This window comes from Pleurodeles waltl, chromosome 4_2 (genome assembly GCF_031143425.1).
Source record: "Pleurodeles waltl isolate 20211129_DDA chromosome 4_2, aPleWal1.hap1.20221129, whole genome shotgun sequence".
In the NCBI taxonomy this organism is placed as follows: Eukaryota; Metazoa; Chordata; class Amphibia; order Caudata; family Salamandridae; genus Pleurodeles; species Pleurodeles waltl.
Window position 1 is genome coordinate 591,551,191 of NC_090443.1, and position 21,995 is coordinate 591,573,185.

Consider the following 21,995-nt stretch of genomic DNA (forward strand, 5'->3'; position numbering starts at 1 on the left):
CTTTAATATTGCAACATTAGAAAGGCCTGAAAGGTCTGAAATGTATAATTTGTTGCTCATTTGGTTAGGACCTCTAGGGGCTGATTGTATGGTTACACTGCTTTAATTTTCGCCATGCTATTTTCACTGGTTATGCCATCTAGGGTCTGACTGTATGGTTACACTGTAATGTTTTTTCACCATTCTGTTTTACTGTGATGCCCTCTAGGGACTATTCTGATCATTACAAGTTTTTTCACCATTCTGTTTTACTGTGATGCCCACTAGGGCTTATTCTGATCATTACAGTTTAATGTCCAAGTATATGAAAGGATGCACAGATAATATATTTATTCCTGATAGGTTTTTATGATAATTGCACTTTCTTAATTCATCAGTATTGCAGTTCTGACAAATATTCATGCCAAAGTAACATGGTTCCTACACAATAACTGTTTAAATGCACTTAATATATCTGAGTGATCCCTCTAGGGGGTCACCAATGAGTACACAATGTCATCTATGGTATGTTTCATCTGCCAATGTGTATTTGTAATTTATTGTGTAATGTTTAGTAAATGTACTTTTTCTAAAGAAAAAGTACTGACCGGACAATCATTATTGAGCGTTATTATTGAGTACCAGTGATTAGCGATTACTAGCCCATACCACCTCCCTTGAGTAGGCCTTGGACTGCTCCACTTCACTTCCCTGTGAGAGTTAGGTGCTACAATGGGGTGTTTGGTTTCCACTGAGCATAATTGAGGAACTATTACATGTGCTGGCCATACAGTTAATAGCCCAGTTTCCAACAGTCACACCTAAAAGGGCTTTATAACTTTCTTGATGAAAGCTACAATTACCTCCAAGTCCCAGTGCAGAAGGGGCTCTTCCATTTTTTTTGGCAGTGTGGGGGTTGATATGCTGGTTGAATATTCCTTGTAGTGGATTTCTATGGGAACTCAAGAGAAAGCACCTTCTGACTCTTAGGCTGTTAGAAAGAGGAAAGCAGCAAAGACCAGTCCAGGTCTAGTTTCCATTGGGCTGCTGGGTACTTCCAGGAAAAGGCCTCTTTCAGCTTGTTTTCTCCCTGTAGACACACAGGAGGTCAGCCAACTGGCTGTTGGAGTCCACCTCTTTGTCCTGGATATAAGAGGGAACAGGCCCAGTATCTCAGGGCACCTCTCAGGTCACAGAAGGAAGTCCAGTCCTCCTCTTATCCTTCGTAGGTGCAAAACTTGCTCATTTATGGTTGCCATCAACTAGTTGGCAGGGTGACTCCATGACCCTCCCAAACCAGTGAGGGTGAAGAATTCCCACGTCCTGGTCTACCTATGTCTTCAGTAGTTACTGTTTGTCTAACTGCAAATGGGCTAAAATGCAATGCAAAAGGCAATCAAAGATAGCCAAAATTTTAGTCACACTAAACTTGGGCTCTGAGAGTTACAGGAGTATTTTATGGACATTATTAGTGTTCTTCCAGATCTAACACTAAAATCTAGTTTGAAGCTTGCACTGGACCCACAACAAAAAATTAGACAGACGTTTGGTAAGACAAACTAGGGCCCTTTAGCAATCAGACATGGATGCACACGAATTGTAATGTAGTCCACTTTGATCCCTTTCAAGGGTGAAGCCATCCTACATGTGCCACAGATAGTCATTTGAGGCAGGATTTAAAACTGTTGTGCCAAAAATGGGTCAGCAGTCTCCAAGCTGAATGTTCAGCTGAACACAGAGGAGCCATCCCTGCCTATTAAAGTCGACCTGTCAATCAAAGTGGACTATTGTGTGCTCAAGGTAAAAATGTCATACCTCGTTAGAAAGCATAAGTACAGGCAGGGAAACTGCTGGAGAGCTAGTGCAAAATGCCTTCCAGGAGCTTCAGTCAGGGTAAACATAATGTTTTCAAAGTTAATTTTCATTAATACTTATTAAAAATCCAACTTCATCAAATTGGACTTTTAATAGCTATTAAAATGAATGATTTAAATAATGTTTTAGCTGATTCTAATCCGAGGATATCAATATTACAATTTTCATCTGTAATCTGGTTTTCTATTTAGGACAGGCAGGCCTGCAACAATGAAAACAGCTACAAGGGCTTTGTCACAGTAAGAACATGGTGGCCTTAATGAGCTACATGTTCCACTTTTAAATAACATGCATACGACCCTGTGGGCTACAAATCGTACTTATTAATATTACAAAATGAGGTATTTACCTGTCCAAAATAGTTATTTTGATAGGTCACAGTGCAGGTTCTACACTGCAGTGGTCAGTGTACACTGATAGGCCTAAAGCCTTATAGATTGCACTACGGGGCAATAGTCCACAAGTGACATTTATCTTCCAGGCTCTGGGTGGATTTGTTATACCATATATTAGGGACATATAGAGAAGATAAATGTGTCAGTTAGAAATAAGCAAATTTAGCCGTATTTAAAGGTGAGGCTCAGGCAATTCACTTCTGTTTGGCAGGGGTAAAGTGTCTAGAGTTAAAAAATAGAGTTCAGGAAAAGGCAAACAATCCGGGGTAACCATGCTGTAATGGTGGATTTCCTACAGTGACCATTTTTCAGTGCCTCAGCATAAGGACACACTCAGATTTGGTAGAATAATCGCTTGTTTTTCTAGTGGGTGTGTGGAAAGATGAGAGCACATGAAACATGGGGTTTTAACTCTCCTGTGATTTAATTTGCCAGATTGTCTGGCAGGTGTATGGCTGTGAATTGCAATGAAAATTTTGGTGACTCTCACCAGTGTTATAATTTTTCTGGACCAGAGGCACACAGAAGCCCAAGTTTGGGGGACAGTACTTGAAAGTTTCTGTTCTAGGTTTCGGACTTGACTTTCTTGTGTGCAATCTGTTTCTTAATACGTCCTCCATAGCCCCCATCATTTTTTGGCACTTTGCAAAATGGAAAACATACTACAGTAAATTGATTGTTATACTTTTCCATATCATGTAGTCCTCTTTTTGGTCACTGGGCTTTAAAAATGGACTTGACAGAGCATACCTTGTTTTGTATGCGTCCTGCAAAGCGTGTCTGCAGCAGTATCTCTGTTGTGAGACTGCACTGTGATTTTTTGCAGTGTACGAGGAAGAAAGCGGGCAGTATTTCTAGATCCATCTTCTACCCATTAAGTCCAGTATGTCTGTCTTGGCTTGGCCGTCAATTCCAGAGCACATTTCACTGTAGTCTTTGAGAAAGTAAAGAGGCATGACCTGTCTTTAATACAAATCTCATGGGCAGTGTTTGCTGCGATGCGCTGGTGCTCCATCTCGCATGCCAATTGTTGCAAGATGTTTGTTGTCATATTGCATTATTTATGTCAATTTGCAAATACACTGCTAGACATAATTGCTTTCTGTTGTTGTACCATTTAGTTTGCGTATTATAAACTCAAGTACTCGTGTACTTTTACGTTGTTTGGCATCCGTTTTTGGGTTAATAAATGATCCGCCTGTGTTACAATTTGTTACGCGATAACAGCCATGATAGAGAATTTATTTTGTGTGTGTTGCTCTGAGCACAATGAGTGTCTGTGCAGCATTGATTAGAGACCTTTTTTTGCTTGGTGAAAGCAATACTCTTCAGTGACAGGTGCCGCATGTCAAATAAAATTGCATTTGCTTATGTTTTACCGTGACATTCCCCTTACAATTTTCTCGGTTTATAAACACTCATATGAAGAAAGTTAAACATTTTGATTGTCCAGCATTTCACTTTGCGCTTAAGTAAACCACTTATTCCTAATTAGTCTTTGCTTAACAGGGCACAAGAGTCTATTATCATGATCTGAAAAAGAAAGATAGCCGAGATCAGAAAACTATGACGTAAATGAGGTAATAATGATTACCACAGACATTCAATAATCAGACGATAAACGAGAGGTGAAACAGATGAAGACAGCTGGAGGAAACCCACACTAGCAGTTATTGTTAAAGATGAATCGATGTAGATAATGGCAATAACATTCTCTCGTTAACTTCATTTTGGCCCGTGCAGTTATTGAAATAATATTAAAATACCCGCACCTGCGTGCCTTGCTTTCGAAGCTGTCAGAAAAAGTATCTCTTAGCTGCAGGTCACCCTAGCAGAACACTCCCATAACCATATTTAAACTTTTGTGGCTGTGGTTCACTACAAAGTCTTGCATTTTCCCTTTCTGTAAGTTATTTACACATGCTATTTTTAAAATAAACATTTGAATCGTCTTATATAGTCGTTTTTAATAAATAATTTGGCGATATTTTTGAGCATATGAAGTTTTGTTCATGAGACCATGCGTTTAGCGGACAGAAGATTGAAGCTGTTTATCTCAAAATCAGTATGTATCAGTGCACGAAAACAATACTGAAATATCCATTATATAACTTGGAAGTTTTTTAAGTTAAAAAAATGTCCTTTTACTTACATTGCTTGGGAAGTCAGCCTTCAACTCGGCGACACTTTGGCACCAGTAAGATGCTGTCTTTTCGCTGATCAGTTCAATGTTTAAGAAGGAACCTTGCCCCGGTCCGTATATAGGGCCTGAAGTACATCCTCGAATGATTCTTGGAGAGACGTTTGTGACAATATCCTGTAAAATCAGACACATTATCAGAATGACAAAGAACTGCCACGTGAATTCGCAGTCATATTCACCTTTCATATCCCCAAAAATATTAAAAGGCATGTTGACATCTAACATGTTTCGAGTGGAAAATACATTTTTTGAACAACTTTCAAAATAGAGTGAGCGAAATGAATACTATAATGAAGATATTACAGTTAGATCGCTCTCTGAGGTTTTTCCATTTACATATAAAGTGTGTATTATTTACACAGTCCACTGAGCAGACGCATGGAAAGAATCACTTTATTTCATAGCTATTAGATACATTTTAAAGGGGGTACGGTGATTTGTGAAGTTCTGAAGTGTGCGTATGCAATATAAACAGTCGCAGTCCAAGTGTGCGGTCTGACCGACGTAATAATGACCCTACGTCGTGGAATAGTAATGCACGGAAAGCCGTATTGTAATTTTTTCGACATGATATTTTTCAGTACGCACTGTGTACCTTTGGAACCGATAACATGTAATGGGTGGTATGGAACAGTACAGTTTTGTTTTTGTAAGTGTTTTTTGAAGTTTTTTTCTTAAGTTGGCGATAAATATCACACACAGCATTGAGCTATCTGAAACACTCAGTCGGTCTTTGCGTCTGGATCAGGATTGCTATATGTGCTGCAAAAACTCGCCCCAGCTCCGTCACCCCCCATTCCACCACAAATTCCACTATTTTTAGGAAGGGATTAGAGCGAACAGATGAGGTTGTCAATGGAGTAACTGTAGTAATCAGGTGCACGCGATAAAACCTCATTCATATGTTATGCTCCATTTTGGCCTTAAAAGAAGTCTGAATATTTTAGCGTCCTCCCCAGCCCAGGAGTATCCAAAGGACCATGTAACACATGCAGCTCTATGTCAGACGCCTTAATTACTCGGCATACAATCACACACTGCACTATGATTATGTCATAACAGTTAATACCATCACCTCAACACCTCCTAGCAAGTTATGTAATTCCTCTGTTGAGTCCTAATTGAACAGTGCATCTCCACTGTTTTTTTTGGCACCACTACTATGGGTGAAACACATGGTGTAGAACTGGTGGAGTGCTCAATGATGTCATTCTTCAACTTTCTCAATGGCTTCCTAAAAGTAAAAAGCAACTCTGTGGCACCACTCGGCAATGAGGCAAATGTCATCATTAAGGAGAAGTTGCACCTTCATTGTCTTCAGTCTCCCTAGGCCATGAAAAAATGATGGTAACTGACTCACAATTTCAGATTTAGTGTGGAGGTTGTAATTGTGAGATATTAGTCCCATGTCAGCAGCAGTGGCAAAACTGAGTAGGCATGAACTGGACAAACGTCCTTGAAAAAAGTGAATTTGCACTTGCACTGATACTGCTTTATGTCCAATTGTCGCTATGAAGACCCTTGACTTGCAACAGTTTTGAAGCAGAGCACTTGTATACTTTCGTGTTTGATGGGTTGAGGCATGGCACAGGAGACAGGCTATTGAACTTCTCGACAGGCATGATGTTAATTGAAGAACCACTGTCTAGGATAAAGGTTATGGGGCAACTGCTGACCTTTATCCTGGAGCAGGGGCCAATCTTTGTTGTTTGTTCTTCCCTGCAAGCAGCCAAAACGACATGCACCTCTCATTCCTTGGCTGTGGCACACCCATCTTCTTCACTGGTGCTTGATAATGACATTGAAGAGCTTTTGTAGGATGAACTTGATGATCGATTTTGTCTGGTTTCTACTTTGAGCTGATGTTGCTCTTTGGCCGTATCGGCGAGGAGAGATTGCTTCTGGAACCTTCTGACGTCCATTTTCTCTTCATGCTATGAGGCATTTGAATTCTCTTTTACTTTGCAAACTGTTGTGAAGTGGCTTTCTTTCACACAACCTTTGCATATGTCTCCTGTGGCTGGACATTTACCTTCATGGGGAAATGAAAACCCACATCGGAAACACAGCTTTTTCTTCTTTGAAGACGCCGACTCACGTGCATCTACCTTGTACTTGCGCTTGCTTGTCAAGACCAATCATTTTTTGCTGTTCCAGCTTTCATATGAGCAGCCTGTAGATCTGCTCTTTCATTAGCTCTTGCATTCATTAATACTTTCCGTAAACTGAGCATCTCTCTCAAAATGCGTTTTCTGAAAGAGCCTAAAAGACAGGCATCGATGACTCCGAGGTATATGGCATCTTCATCCTTAAATTCACTGAACTTGCAGTGTTTAATAGGCACATCAAGTCTTTCAACACACTCGTCCATCATTTCACCAGCATGCTGTCTTGCTTGATTGAAAATGTACCTTTCATAGTCAACATTCAGCATTGGATTGAACTTGGTACCTGATGCTTCTTTGATCTGACAGTACAATATTGCATCAGTCTGCAAGATTTTCTTCAGCTCTTCTTTTGCTCCAACACCGGCAAGGTTCTCTAAATACTTAATGATTTTCTTATCATCTACTTCTCCTAGGACATTTGTGAAGTCATCGAATATTCCAATCCATGTGGTCCACCTGGAATAAATATTTTGCTTTTTGGCAGTGTCCAACAGCAGTGGTGATTTCAGAAACACAGCTGCATTACAGTTTGCGCTCTTTTCCACTATCGTTGAGAGCATATGCTGTTCAGGTGGCTGCTGTTATCACCTTGACCTGTGATTTCTGCAAGCACTGGCTGTGTGCTCGCACTTGGGTCATCACACCTGATCTGAGGTTGTAGGTTGTCACCTTACTTCTTGACAGTGGATAACTTTTCCATTTCTCACATTTGTTTATTGTTGCATTTAGCTTTTTGCATAATACCCGATTGTCACTGACTTTAGCATTTCTCTTTGTATTGATGATGGCTCTGTGTTATGGCGCAACACAATTTTTCTTCCTTCAAACTTAGTAATGCTTTTTGAATGCTGTCCTCCGCAGGGACTTCAACTTCTTCAAGGTGCGTATTTGGACTGGAGTGTGGCTTCAACTCAACATGTCAACTTCAATTGATACTTATTAGTTTGGAGACCTTTGGCATGCACAAGGAGTTTCCTGTATCATTGCAAACTGTCAGGGACAGCAATCTTTTTTCTTCGGCACATATATCTACTACTCATCACCAGTTGTAGCATCCTTCCCTGCCTGGGAGCATGCAAAAGACCACTCCCCACATGAAGCTTGAACACTTTCTAATTTAAAGGTACATTAGTGGGTATGAAAGTTATCACAGATGAGATCATTCCTTGCAGCACAATATGAAGATGCTACTTTCAGCACTTTAAATAGCTCACTTATGCCCACCACCCCGTCAAGCCTTGGGCTTCTGAAGTAATCAGCACTAATGTGCGAGACATACAATGTTACCAATGGATACCTTAGTTGGCAAAAGTTTGCCCGCTTTGAAATCTAAGAACGCATGTGGTGATATGCAAAGGCGGTCTTAATGCTCCTCTCCTCTAGTGGGTATTCAACTGTTACATGATCTACTCTCCGATAGGAAGATACATAAAATGGATGATTTATGGAGAGTAGGTATTAAGAGACATTCCTGAAGTGACTTCAGGAGAGAAAAAAAAACAGGCACATTCTTGGTAATATGTAGTGCAGGGCTTTCTTGCTGAAAGAAGTGATTTGCCAACTGAAAGGAGAAGAAAGGCAACTATTCTTGAATTATGTTGTTCATTTTGAAACTGACAGATCTTATAAAGTGTAAGGTAGAATTGGGCCTCCTCTTAGCAGATATGTGTAAGCAAATATTGTATATATCCATTAAGCTCATTACCTTAAGATATGCCATTACTATGTACTTTCTCAACTTTTCTTTTCCCCAGGCAGCTCTCCAAGAAATTAGGATGTGCAAAGAGGTAATTCTTCTCTGAACCTCGTTTACTCATTTACTGTCTCAATTTTTTAAGTGGTTGGCATGAGCTTCTTAGATATTTAGGTATGTGTGCTTTTATTCTATTTTTAGAATGGAACATATATGTGGTACTGTTCTTGAAATATATTTTGCCACTTTGTCAGACTGCAGATGTAATTAATTATAAATGTCATAAATAATCTTTAAGGCAGGCTTACATATCAAAAGATATTTAACACTAAGAAAGAGACAACTATGCATGCAGTATTATTCATTGCTTTGAGTATCTACTGCTTTTTAATAATGTGCTTTTACATGTTTTTACATATTGGCATAAACATTATGACATCATAATCAATGCATTTGGTGACAGTTATGGTTTTTCATGGCTGTTGTGCAAATTTTTGATCGGATACCACCACCAAATCAGAGAAATAAGAATAAAAGCCTGGCACTGAGGATAGAAACCAGTTCAAACAATTGTAAAGAGCCGTTTACTGTTGTCAAAGAATTCTCCAACCCAGCGTCCGCAACCAACACCATTAAACCTTCTCAAGGACTCTGCAGCAACCTCTCACACTTCTTCTACAACAAAATCACAAAGATCTACAGAAACTCCAGCCCCCAGCCTAACCCAGAAAACATAATCGTTCAACTACCCACCACGAGCAATGACAATTACCTAACTGACTGGACACTACTCACCAGCAAGGACACTGCCGCAATCATGTAATCCATTTACTCAGGAGCCCCCACAGACCCATACCCTTACCACATCTACACCGTAGGATGATCAACAATCAGCTCCATGCTCACATCCATCATCAACACATTCATCAAATGTGCAACCTTTCTGGTCAACTGGATGCACCAGAAGTCAGCACCCTTCTGAAGAGATCACCGGCTGTCCCGAGCAAACTCTGCTACTAAGGCCCATCTCACTACTACCTTTCCTCACCAAAGTCATCATGAAGGGGGTCAACAAATAACTCTCTAGACAGCTAGAACATCACCAACTATAGTACAGCATGCAATCAAGCTTCTGCAACAACCACAGCAAAGAAACCACCCTTACTACACTTACAGCCACTGACGACATCCAGGCCATCCTCAACTGCAGAGATACCACAGCTCTCATTCTGCTAGATCTCTCCACAGCTTTTGACACCATCTCTCATTTCGCACTCACCTCAAGGCTACACCATACCAAAACACAAGGATCAGCTCTAACGTAGGTGGCCTCCACTCACCTAGAACCTAAGAAACTCATCTGTGGAGTCCCACAATAACCATCTCTTGCCCATAAATCTTCAAAACCTACATGACACCCCTTGCATGCCATATCAGAGCCCATGGATTTGACATCATAGCTTACACTGACGACACACAGCTCATCCTATCAATGACAGACAACCCCAGCACCACCTGAAACAACTTCATAAACTGTCATACCAGTGTGGCAGAGTGGATGAAGCAACTGGAGTACTTATCTCCAGTATAAGAGCTCACCATGTGTCTCCACCGACTCAACACATATCTCATCAGAAACCTAGCACTCTTGCTGGACAATAAACTCATAATGACACCCCTGGTAAACACCATTATCACTTCTTGCTTCCTCATCCTATGAATGCTACCTTGAGATCGTCAAGTTGCTACCCCAATACAATTTGCAAAAAGCTTGTTGGTCTACAATCATTTATATAAATGTAAAAAGCATTCAATGCTGAGCCCTTCGTCTGTTTCAACATCTCCCAAAGCAGTCACATCTTTTCATGCATTATGTGGCTGATAATCCTATCCACTTCAGTGGCTCTGCCACGTGTTTCCATGAACTTGTGAAAAAAGAAGTATACCCTATAACACTACCTGACCTGGGCAAGAGAATATGTAATAACAAAAAGGTTGGACACAAGGTTGGGATTAATAGATCTGTTTTCTACAAAGAGAAGTGATAAATACTTTCTTTGGGAAATAATTTCTTTACCAAATGTATTCATTAATAGTCAAGCAGGACGGAGAATGACGGAATGTCGCTATTAAATCAAAACATAGCACCCGGTATTACATTTAAACAACATCCACTATTATAAAACATTTGAAAAAGCAAATCAGAAGAATAAAAAAAATACATCGTCTGAAGATTCCCACTATGTATAAGGACTGCCTGAGCCCAGCTACAATTTAGGAACAAGCTGAAGACATACTGTGGTGGGGGTCGGTGGTACTGAGGACTCGGAGACGTAAGTAGGGTGCAAAAAGGGTTTTATTGTATAGTGAAAGGTGATGTAAGAACTAGCACTGAGTGATGATGGTCCGTTCGGGTAATTTCTTCTTCTTCTCTTGTCTCTGTCCTGTCTTGATGGTGGCAGTTCTCGGGACCTCCCAGGTGAAACTGGAAACACAAAAGACAGCAGAAAACGACGGTAAGGGGTTTTAGGTAATTTGGGGACAGTTTTATGTATTCATGCGGGGGGGATTGTGGAAGAAAGGGGTAGGTGTGGGTAGAGACAGCCCGGTAGTGAGGTTGTGTCAGGGCAGGGAAAAACTAGTGACAACCAATTCCTCGTTAGTGCTGGCCCACGTATAGGTATAATACGGAGTTTTCCCTGTCCTTGGAACAAGGACCGTACCTTAGTAAGCCACGACCCTCCAGGGTCGTGGCGACAAGTGCTCGTCTCGGGGGTTCGACATCCCCCTTCTTCGCGTCTCTCCAGGACTTGCGGGTGGTCTTCCTTCTCTGATCGCGGCATCTCCTTCGCGTCTTCTCTCCTCGGCGTTCTCCAGGAGAACTCCTCTCTCCCTTTCCCCGAGTCCGTCTTTCCTTTTAGTGCGGGGCTCCGGAAATCAGCCTTGCGCACGTCAGTCGGCGTTCCCATGTTTCCATGGGAACGCGTGAGTCCTTCCGGTGCGGCGCGAGAGAGACGCCAGGCCGCGGCCGTGGTAGGCGTGGCCGCGGAGACCCGTCTACACATACCTATCATAGAACACTATATCATGATGCAGTAAAAATCCAATTTCACTCTTAGAACACCATCCAAGCTCTTGGCCTTGGACACATTTTAACGACACCACTGTTGCATGTAAGTGTATATCTATCTATCTATCTTTCTCTCTCTCCACGCTATGAAATATTACCTATAAATAAGATCAGTCCCCAACAAAGTGGTTATTTTCATTACAAACACAATTTGTCTTTGATAAAAAGTTTTCCATTTTAATAAATATACACTTGGTGCCACAAATTAAGATGGGATTTACATAACTTTGCCAGTATATTGTTTTGGTTTCATATTCTGTGCACTATTTTCAGAGAGTGCTGTCTATGTTTTCTAAGTATGACCATTTCTTGTGAGGCTGATAACAACTGTGTCTGATATTATTGTTGGGTATAGAGGGTTACTGGATCAAAGGCATGGGCCAACCTCCCCTTGCTCTACTTGATTCGAGGCCCTCCTTCCTTTTCCTTCATCTTTCCTTCCAGATCTTCACTGTTTGGTAGTTTACCTAGCTGGGTCTGCTGCACTCCACACCTCCGTATTTGCCAATCCTGACCACATCTCTGCACCAGCCTGGAGCTGAAAACATTTCTCTACAACATCCTGAGCTCAATGTTCATGTACTCCTGGCTATGTACCCATAAGGTGTTGCATGTTTAAGGGGGAATCACAGGTTACATATGGAGAAATGGTTAATTCTGTTCTGACACTTTTTCCTATTCTTTACAAAAAGCAATGACTTTATTTAAATAAATAGAGGGCAATTGAATGTCAAAATATGGATTAATGTTGGAATCGAGAGTCGGGTTTGTGGAGAGAATAGTCAGAAAAAATAGCTATTCTCCAAATCCGGAGAATTCCAGCCTAATACGAAGAACTTAATCGAGGCTTACTTCATTGAGCACACTACATCATACTAGGAGAGTTACCTTATCCTCCTTGGCCTCTGTTATTGTAACACAGAGTTCAAACAGCATGCCCATTTCAGACATACTGATATATGGAATGCAGACATAAATCAGCCTGCAGTCCTAAACTGACATTATACACACATAGGCCCTCATTATGAACACAGCGGTGTTACCGGCGGTGGCGGTAACAACCGCCAACAGACGTACGGCCGAACCGCCAAATAATGAAACAACTTAAATACAGGCATCCTGAAAAACACTCACCGCCAGCAGAGGAGTGCTGACGACGATGGCAGAGCCCGTCCATAGCCGACGGAAAGGCCCTACCCGCCCATCAAATAATGAAGCACTAGACCTCTGTCAGTTCTGGGGCGGGAACCACAACCACGCAAAGCCAGGCGGAAACGGACCAAATATAAGGAAACACTCACCAGAGGCTCACACAACACGCTGAAGCAGACATGGATAGAGAGTTGCAGAGAGCAGCCATGCTCCTTGCCATATACCTCCACGACTGAGATCGCCGACGAAGGTAAGTGCCGCAACCTACTAAAAAAGGGAAGAAAGGGCACAGTTACATACCCACCCACTCCACCCACCCTGCAACACTCCCACAACCCTTCACAGCAGCACAAGCCATACACCCCACAGCAGGAGGTACATACCCGACACAAGGCAAATCCAACCTGCCCAAAGTACACACATGTGCTCAACATCCCCAAACAAAGAAATGATAAACCACGGATCCAGAGTGTGCCATAAACAACACAGGCCACACATTAACTTTTATTCCGCTTGATGAGCAATATAAGTGCAACAGAAGGCCATTAGCCAGTCCAGAGTAACATTGGCCCTAACTTGACTCCCACAAGTGCAACCTCATAGGGGCAACAATGTGATGTGGAGGAGTGGACAGGGCAAGGAAGTGTGCATGTTTAGGGACGAGACGGGTGGGTCAGTGGATTCAAATAGGTCTACACGGGATAGGAAATGTTTCTTAGGGGAAATTGCGGTGGACCTGGAGGAAAGCGTGGGAGTGGAGGTAGAAGGAGTGGCTGTAAGAGGTGTAGGTGTGCGTGACATGGGTGCAGGTGACTGGACAGTATGCTGAGGTGTGGTGGATGGGTGTTTTGGTGCATTTGACTGTCTTGGGAGGAGGGGGGGTGGAGACAGTGGGACAAGACAGGCTGCCAGTGTAGATGTATATTGTCTGCTGCAAGTCTGCTGACTGTGCTGCATGTGTCAACTAAAGTCGTTGTGGTGAGTGCAGGTGTGGTGTCTGGGGTGCATGAATGGATGTTTGATATTGTGGTGACTGCAAGAATAGGCTCAGCAACATTTAATGATGGTGCAGTGCCTGTGGGTGTGCACGTAGAGGGGCCAGACAGGGAGGCGGAAGAGGTGGACACACCGGGGGAAGTGGATGTTGGTGTGTGTGCATGTGTATGTTGGCTGTGTATATTCCTGTGGTGCTTGTGTTTTGAAGTATGCTTCTTGTGTGCTGAGGTGCATGCCTGCATGTCAGAATGTGTGCTTTGAACAGGTGAAGGGAGTGGGGTGCTGGAAGGGGTAGAGGTGGTTGGAGGGGGGACGGAATGACCAGGGGCACCGGCTGCCATCAAAGAGGAGGCCAGAGCCTGAAAAACTCTCTGTAGGCCAGACACAGCTCCGTGAATGCCATCCAGATAGGCATTGGTCTGCTGCACCTCTGATGCTAGCCCCCGGATGGCATTGACGATGGTTGTCTGCCCTACAGAGATGGTTCTCAGGAGGTCAATACCCTCCTCCATGAGGGCAGCAGGGCTGACTGGGGCAGGGCAGGGGAGGAGGTGCCTGGGGCGATGGAGACGTCCACCCTTCTGGGTGTGCGGGCATGGGCAACTCAGTGGGGAGCAAATGGGAGGGCGGTGATGGTATGGGGGCTGGCAGAAGATGACACAGAAGGGGTGGGCCCACTAGGGTCCACCACTGCCAGGGAGCTCCCATCAGAGCAGGTATTAGAGTCACTACCTCTAGTGGTAGTTGCCTCCCCTGTGGTACTCCCCTTGCCCTCCAACCCACTGGCCCCCTTGGCGTCAGACGACTCTGCCTCTGAGGAAATGTGGGCTGCTTCATCCCCACTCGCCGGTGCCTCAGCTCCCTCACCAGATGATGCTGATGTACACAGACAACAGAAGAGAACAGGGATGGGGAAACAAAACAGGAGAGACACTTGTAAATAGCTGAATGGAGGTACATAACTGGTTCACACATACACCCACCCTGAAAATATTCCACCAGGCAGCACCTACCGCTATACACATGGCTATGCCACTGACTAGTGGCGAGAACGCTGCTCTACAGCCATTCAACCACAGCACTGAAAGGACCTGACTTACTGCAGACTTGACCCTTACAACCCTACTCCCCACGGGGGCCATTATGTAGGTGGACATCAGTCAGAGTCCCTGCCAGTAGACAGCATACATACGTTGCACACTCACACATCCATCAAGGAGCCAAAGTATGGTATTTGTACTCACCCCCTTGTGACTGCTCTGCAGCCTTCAAGCCCCCATCCAGGTCCGGGTACGCCACTGCCAGAATGCGTTGCATAAGGGGGGTCAGTGCCTGACGGGCACCCCTTCCTCGTTGGGAGGATGTTGTAAAGGGGACTCCACACCAAGGATATCTTCATTAAGTGTTTATTTAGTTAACACGAAACAAGTGTGACCTCCACCACAGCCAGGATGAAAATAACAGCCTCCAGTGGAATGTCACCGTTCCTAGGGAACCACGTTCCTATAACAACATACAAGCATTCTAATGTACCTAAGCTACACATTATAACATATCCTCCTCCTTTACATAAAAATATATTCCCCCTTTTTGATTTATAACAACAGTAAATACAACACAAAAAAAAACATAGATTGGATAAACATCAGATAGCGATATTAAATATCACTTACAACTTCTACCACATTAAATGCGGTTATCTCACAATCTTGCAAGTATGAAGGAGGGTGTCTCAGTCTCTGCTCTCTTGTAGACAAACGCTCATCACCACCTGGATTTATGTCAGGAGATTTACCCCCTGATGGTTGAGAAGAAGATATACTGTCCTCTACAAGAACCCTTGACCAACATGTAGTGCCCTTCTTCATGTCCTGTGACGTCTCACCCCTGGATCCACCTACTTCCACATTAAACGCTATAGGATTAGACCCAACCTCATTAGAAGAACTCGGGCACTCAACCTCTTTATTAGAACCACCTTCTTTAGTGGAACTCAAGTATTCCGAGATTTCTCCTTCACTCTCACCCAAAACTGATCCCTCACATTCACCCCTCTGTGTGCCAAACTTTGAGTCCTGCGCACCAAATCTAGCCACTCTCCTAAAATTCCACTTTTCACCATTCTCCAACACAACATGCCACCTGCCGATATGCTTAACTTGAAATGGCCCTCGAAATTTGTTTAATCCTCCACCACACCTTCCCGATTTTATCTTCACCCAATCACCGGGAATTATTCTTTTCCCAATATTCCTTTCCCTCTCCTGACTATCACACTCTACTCCATTACCTTCTAAAAGAGCTTTAATCCAGAACGGAGTCAGCTTGGTACTAGGCTTCCTGCCTCGCATCAACTCGAAAGGTGAATGTACTGATGTGTTGTTTGCTGTAGTGCGATAGGCCCACACCAAATCACTCACCACTTTTCCTACACTCAGTCTATTTGCCAAAGCAAGCTGAATGGCACCCTTAACCATCCTATTAGCCCTTTCTACAGTGCTATTTCCCTGGGGATTATAAAGAGACGTGCGTGCATGTTTTACACCACACTCGTTTAAGAACTGCTTCATGCGATCTGAGGTAAGTTGAGTACCATTATCAGTGACGAGACAGTCTGGAAAACCCTCCTCACTGAAAATTTCCGATAAAATCTTTATCGTTGAAACTGTTGTCACCTCCGTCATAAACTTAACAACTAACCATTTGGTATTCAAATCAACCAGAACAAACGCAAATCTCTGACTGTAACCCACACCTGCCATAGGACCAATAAAATCACCACAAACCGTATGCCAAGCTATGCCTGGATCCCGCATGGTCCCACACACAGTTTGTTTGCTCACCTTCAGCCTTTTCTCACTCTCTATGCACTCAGAACACCTTTCCACCCAGTTTACCACGTCATCGTCCATGCCTGGCCACCAAAACTCAGCCCTGAGGCGTTTCTTTGACATTGTCTGTCCTAAGTGACCTTCATGGGCTATATCAAATAACCTTTTCCTGACCCCTAGCGGAGGTATCAACCTTTCTCCCCGTACCAAAACTCCATTGCCCAAAATGGACAACTCGTCCAAGACCTTACCGTATGGCCTAAGAGCTGGGGGTAATGTGCTTTCTCTCCTTCTTCCTTCCACTATCATTTTGACCACCCCCTTCAACACTTCATCCTGTGTCAAAGCTCGCTCCCACTCTTCTTCACTCACCGCACCAAGAGTCCAATGAACTACATCACAGACACTCGCAACTGCACCTTCTCTCTCATGCTTCAACACACCCTCTCCATCAACTACCTCCCAATCTAAAGGTAACCTTGATAGACAGTCTGCTGGCACATTCTTCCACCCTGGTATGTACTCAAGAACATACATATATTCCTGTAACCTTGCTGCTAGTCGAGCCAATCTTGCTGAACACTTCCCAGCACCACCAGAAGACAGAATCTTTAACAAAGGTTTGTGGTCAGAACGTAGCGTCACACACGTTCCCCATAAGTAAACTCTAAAGTATTCCATGCCCCAAGCTGCAGCCAAAGCCTCTCTCTCGATAACCGAGTAATTTCGCTCTGAATCCGTAAGAGAACACGAAGCAAATGCAACGGTCTTTTCACCTGTTGGGTGTATTTGCGCTAACACAGCTCCGATCCCACATGCACTCGCATCCACCGTGATTACAGATCTTTTACCAGTGTCAAAAGGAGTCAAAATGCCAGCACAGCACGCCTCCTCCTTGATGGCCTCAAAACACTCTTGCTGCACCCTGGACCACTCAAATCTTGTCCCTTTCCTCAACAGCATTTTCATAATCTCCGTCTTAGAGGCAAAGTTCTTCACGAATTTCGAGTAATACTCTATCATACCTAAAAAAGACCTCAATTGATCTTTGTCCTGCGGTGGTGGGGCAAATTTAATGGAATCTAGTAGGTTATTTTTAGGCTTGATACCTTCCCCCGAAAGTGTATGCCCAAGATATTCTATCTCTCTGACCAAAAACACACATTTCTCCTTCCTCAAAGTCAGTCCAGCATTGGAGATTCTATCCGGAACCTGTTTCAAAGTGAAGTTATGACTCTCCACTGTATCTCCAAAAATTAAAATATCATCCTGGAAATATAGTACATTATCTATATCATGGAATACTTCAGTCATCACTCTTTGAAACACACTGGCTGCCGAACACAGTCCAAACGGCATGCGTGTAAATCGAAACGTTCCTTCCATGGTTATAAATGAAGTTAGAGATTTGGAGTCATTGTGCAACTTGATCTGATGATATGCATGCTTCAGATCTAGTTTCGTGAAGAATTTTCCGCCCTTCAATAGAGTCAAGAGTTCGTTGATATTGGGGAGTGGAAAATTGTCTGCAACAACGCACTGATTCAGGCTCCTCAAATCAACACAAAATCTCAATTTTCCATCAGCTTTGCGTGTAATTACTACTGGAGAAATCCACTCAGATGTCTCCACAGGCTCAATTATTCCCCTTTCTAACATGTCATTTAGTAATTTGTTTACTTCCTCTCTTACCAAAACAGGTACTCTTCTTACTCTATGTTGGACTGGAATCGCCCCATGTTTCAATTTAATCTTATGCACGTACCCCTTAAGTTCACCCATTTCCTCACGAAACACATAGTCTGCACCCCTGATAATGTCTTCCAATGCCACCTCTTGGACAACCATAACAGGATTCTCGGCACGTGGATTTATAGTGATATGCAAATCAAATTGATGAGCCCACCCGAGGATCGGCGGACCAGCTTCCGCAACATACACCTTCCCTTGAGTAAACCTGTCACCAAAGGTGATATCAGCTAACATAAAGCCTATGATATCAATTTTTTCCCCTTGATACCCACCAGGGTTGATATCCTTTGGCAAAAGCTTAGCGTCTGGCCACTTGGATTTAAATAAACCCTTTGGTATAATGGTATACAGAGACCCTGAGTCAACCATTAACTGAATAGCCTGTCCTTTTATAAGAAATTCAGCTGTGGGTCTTTGTTTCCTATTGCATACATCCTCCACTATTAATACCCTGTCCAAGCATCCATTCAAACTATTATCTGATCCTTCGGATAACACTGCTACCCTCATCTTTGCGGTACTTCTGCACATCCTGGCGAAATGTCCTTTTTGATTACACTTCCTACAATCCTTTCCCTTTGCGAAACAATTCCTAGCTCCAGTACTATGATTGTAACTACCACAGTTACTGCATGTTTTCCCAGGAACTTTCCCATTTTGACCACCTTTACTGATTCTGTATGTACTCGCACCACTTTTGTTACTAAAGGCCTCACAGTCCGCGTGTTGTCCAATGACTGACACACCAATTTTCTCCTCCCTCTTATCCATTACCCTCATGCAATATTCCGATTCTTCTATCACCTTAGCTATCTCTATAGCATCTTTTAAAGTCGGATTCTTAGCAAGTGTGCATGTTTAGGGACGAGACGGGTGGGTCAGTGGATTCAAATAGGTCTACACGGGATAGGAAATGTTCCTTAGGGGAAATTGCGGTGGACCTGGAGGAAGGCGTGGGAGTGGAGGTAGAAGGAGTGGCTGTAAGAGGTGTAGGTGTGCGTGACATGGGTGCAGGTGACTGGACAGTATGCTGAGGTGTGGTGGATGGGTGTTTTGGTGCATTTGACTGTCTTGGGAGGAGGGGGGGTGGAGACAGTGGGACAAGACAGGCTGCCAGTGTAGATGTATATTGTCTGCTGCAAGTCTGCTGACTGTGCTGCATGTGTCAACTAAAGTCGTTGTGGTGAGTGCAGGTGTGGTGTCTGGGGTGCATGAATGGATGTTTGATATTGTGGTGACTGCAAGAATAGGCTCAACAACATTTAATGATGGTGCAGTGCCTGTGGGTGTGCACGTAGAGGGGCCAGACAGGGAGGCGGAAGAGGTGGACACACCGGGGGAAGTGGATGTTGGTGTGTGTGCATGTGTATGGTGGCTGTGTATATTCCTGTGGTGCTTGTGTTTTGAAGTATGCTTCTTGTGTGCTGAGGTGCATGCCTGCATGTCAGAATGTGTGCTTTGAACAGGTGAAGGGAGTGGGGTGCTGGAAGGGGTAGAGGTGGTTGGAGGGGGGACGGAATGACCAGGGGCACCGGCTGCCATCAAAGAGGAGGCCAGAGCCTGAAAAACTCTCTGTAGGCCAGACACAGCTCCGTGAATGCCATCCAGATAGGCATTGGTCTGCTGCACCTCTGATGCTAGCCCCCGGATGGCATTGACGATGGTTGTCTGCCCTACAGAGATGGTTCTCAGGAGGTCAATACCCTCCTCCATGAGGGCAGCAGGGCTGACTGGGGCAGGGCAGGGGAGGAGGTGCCTGGGGCGATGGAGACGTCCACCCTTCTGGGTGTGCGGGCATGGGCAACTCAGTGGGGAGCAAATGGGAGGGCGGTGATGGTATGGGGGCTGGCAGAAGATGACACAGAAGGGGTGGGCCCACTAGGGTCCACCACTGCCAGGGAGCTCCCATCAGAGCAGGTATTAGAGTCACTACCTCTAGTGGTAGTTGCCTCCCCTGTGGTACTCCCCTTGCCCTCCAACCCACTGGCCCCCTTGGCGTCAGACGACTCTGCCTCTGAGGAAATGTGGGCTGCTTCATCCCCACTCGCCGGTGCCTCAGCTCCCTCACCAGATGATGCTGATGTACACAGACAACAGAAGAGAACAGGGATGGGGAAACAAAACAGGAGAGACACTTGTAAATAGCTGAATGGAGGTACATAACTGGTTCACACATACACCCACCCTGAAAATATTCCACCAGGCAGCACCTACCGCTATACACATGGCTATGCCACTGACTAGTGGCGAGAACGCTGCTCTACAGCCATTCAACCACAGCACTGAAAGGACCTGACTTACTGCAGACTTGACCCTTACAACCCTACTCCCCACGGGGGCCATTATGTAGGTGGACATCAGTCAGAGTCCCTGCCAGTAGACAGCATACATACGTTGCACACTCACACATCCATCAAGGAGCCAAAGTATGGTATTTGTACTCACCCCCTTGTGACTGCTCTGCAGCCTTCAAGCCCCCATCCAGGTCCGGGTACGCCACTGCCAGAATGCGTTGCATAAGGGGGGTCAGTGCCTGACGGGCACCCCTTCCTCGTTGGGAGGATGTTGTAAAGGGGACTCCACACCAAGGATATCTTCATTAAGTGTTTATTTAGTTAACACGAAACAAGTGTGACCTCCACCACAGCCAGGATGAAAATAACAGCCTCCAGTGGAATGTCACCGTTCCTAGGGAACCACGTTCCTATAACAACATACAAGCATTCTAATGTACCTAAGCTACACATTATAACATATCCTCCTCCTTTACATAAAAATATATTCCCCCTTTTTGATTTATAACAACAGTAAATACAACACAAAAAAAAACATAGATTGGATAAACATCAGATAGCGATATTAAATATCACTTACAACTTCTACCACATTAAATGCGGTTATCTCACATAATCTTGCAAGTATGAAGGAGGGTGTCTCAGTCTCTGCTCTCTTGTAGACAAACGCTCATCACCACCTGGATTTATGTCAGGAGATTTACCCCCTGATGGTTGAGAAGAAGATATACTGTCCTCTACAAGAACCCTTGACCAACATGTAGTGCCCTTCTTCATGTCCTGTGACGTCTCACCCCTGGATCCACCTACTTCCACATTAAACGCTATAGGATTAGACCCAACCTCATTAGAAGAACTCGGGCACTCAACCTCTTTATTAGAACCACCTTCTTTAGTGGAACTCAAGTATTCCGAGATTTCTCCTTCACTCTCACCCAAAACTGATCCCTCACATTCACCCCTCTGTGTGCCAAACTTTGAGTCCTGCGCACCAAATCTAGCCACTCTCCTAAAATTCCACTTTTCACCATTCTCCAACACAACATGCCACCTGCCGATATGCTTAACTTGAAATGGTCCTCGAAATTTGTTTAATCCTCCACCACACCTTCCCGATTTTATCTTCACCCAATCACCGTGAATTATTCTTTTCCCAATATTCCTTTCCCTCTCCTGACTATCACACTCTACTCCATTACCTTCTAAAAGAGCTTTAATCCAGAACGGAGTCAGCTTGGTACTAGGCTTCCTGCCTCGCATCAACTCGAAAGGCGAATGTACTGATGTGTTGTTTGCTGTAGTGCGATAGGCCCACACCAAATCACTCACCACTTTTCCTACACTCAGTCTATTTGCCAAAGCAAGCTGAATGGCACCCTTAACCATCCTATTAGCCCTTTCTACAGTGCTATTTCCCTGGGGATTATAAAGAGACGTGCGTGCATGTTTTACACCACACTCGTTTAAGAACTGCTTCATGCGATCTGAGGTAAGTTGAGTACCCTTATCAGTGACAAGACAGTCTGG

At 44.0% G+C, this 21,995-nt stretch overlaps 1 protein-coding gene across 1 annotated transcript in view; it reads right to left on the reverse strand.

The window, feature by feature from the left end:
• DPYD (dihydropyrimidine dehydrogenase) overlaps positions 1 to 21,995 on the reverse strand; it is a 3,199,941-nt gene that overhangs the window by 1,218,711 nt on the left and 1,959,235 nt on the right. Inside the window, exon 14 of the mRNA XM_069232136.1 lies at positions 4,402 to 4,566. Coding sequence (XP_069088237.1) covers positions 4,402 to 4,566 — 165 coding nt within the window. The remainder of the gene's footprint in view (positions 1 to 4,401; positions 4,567 to 21,995) is intronic.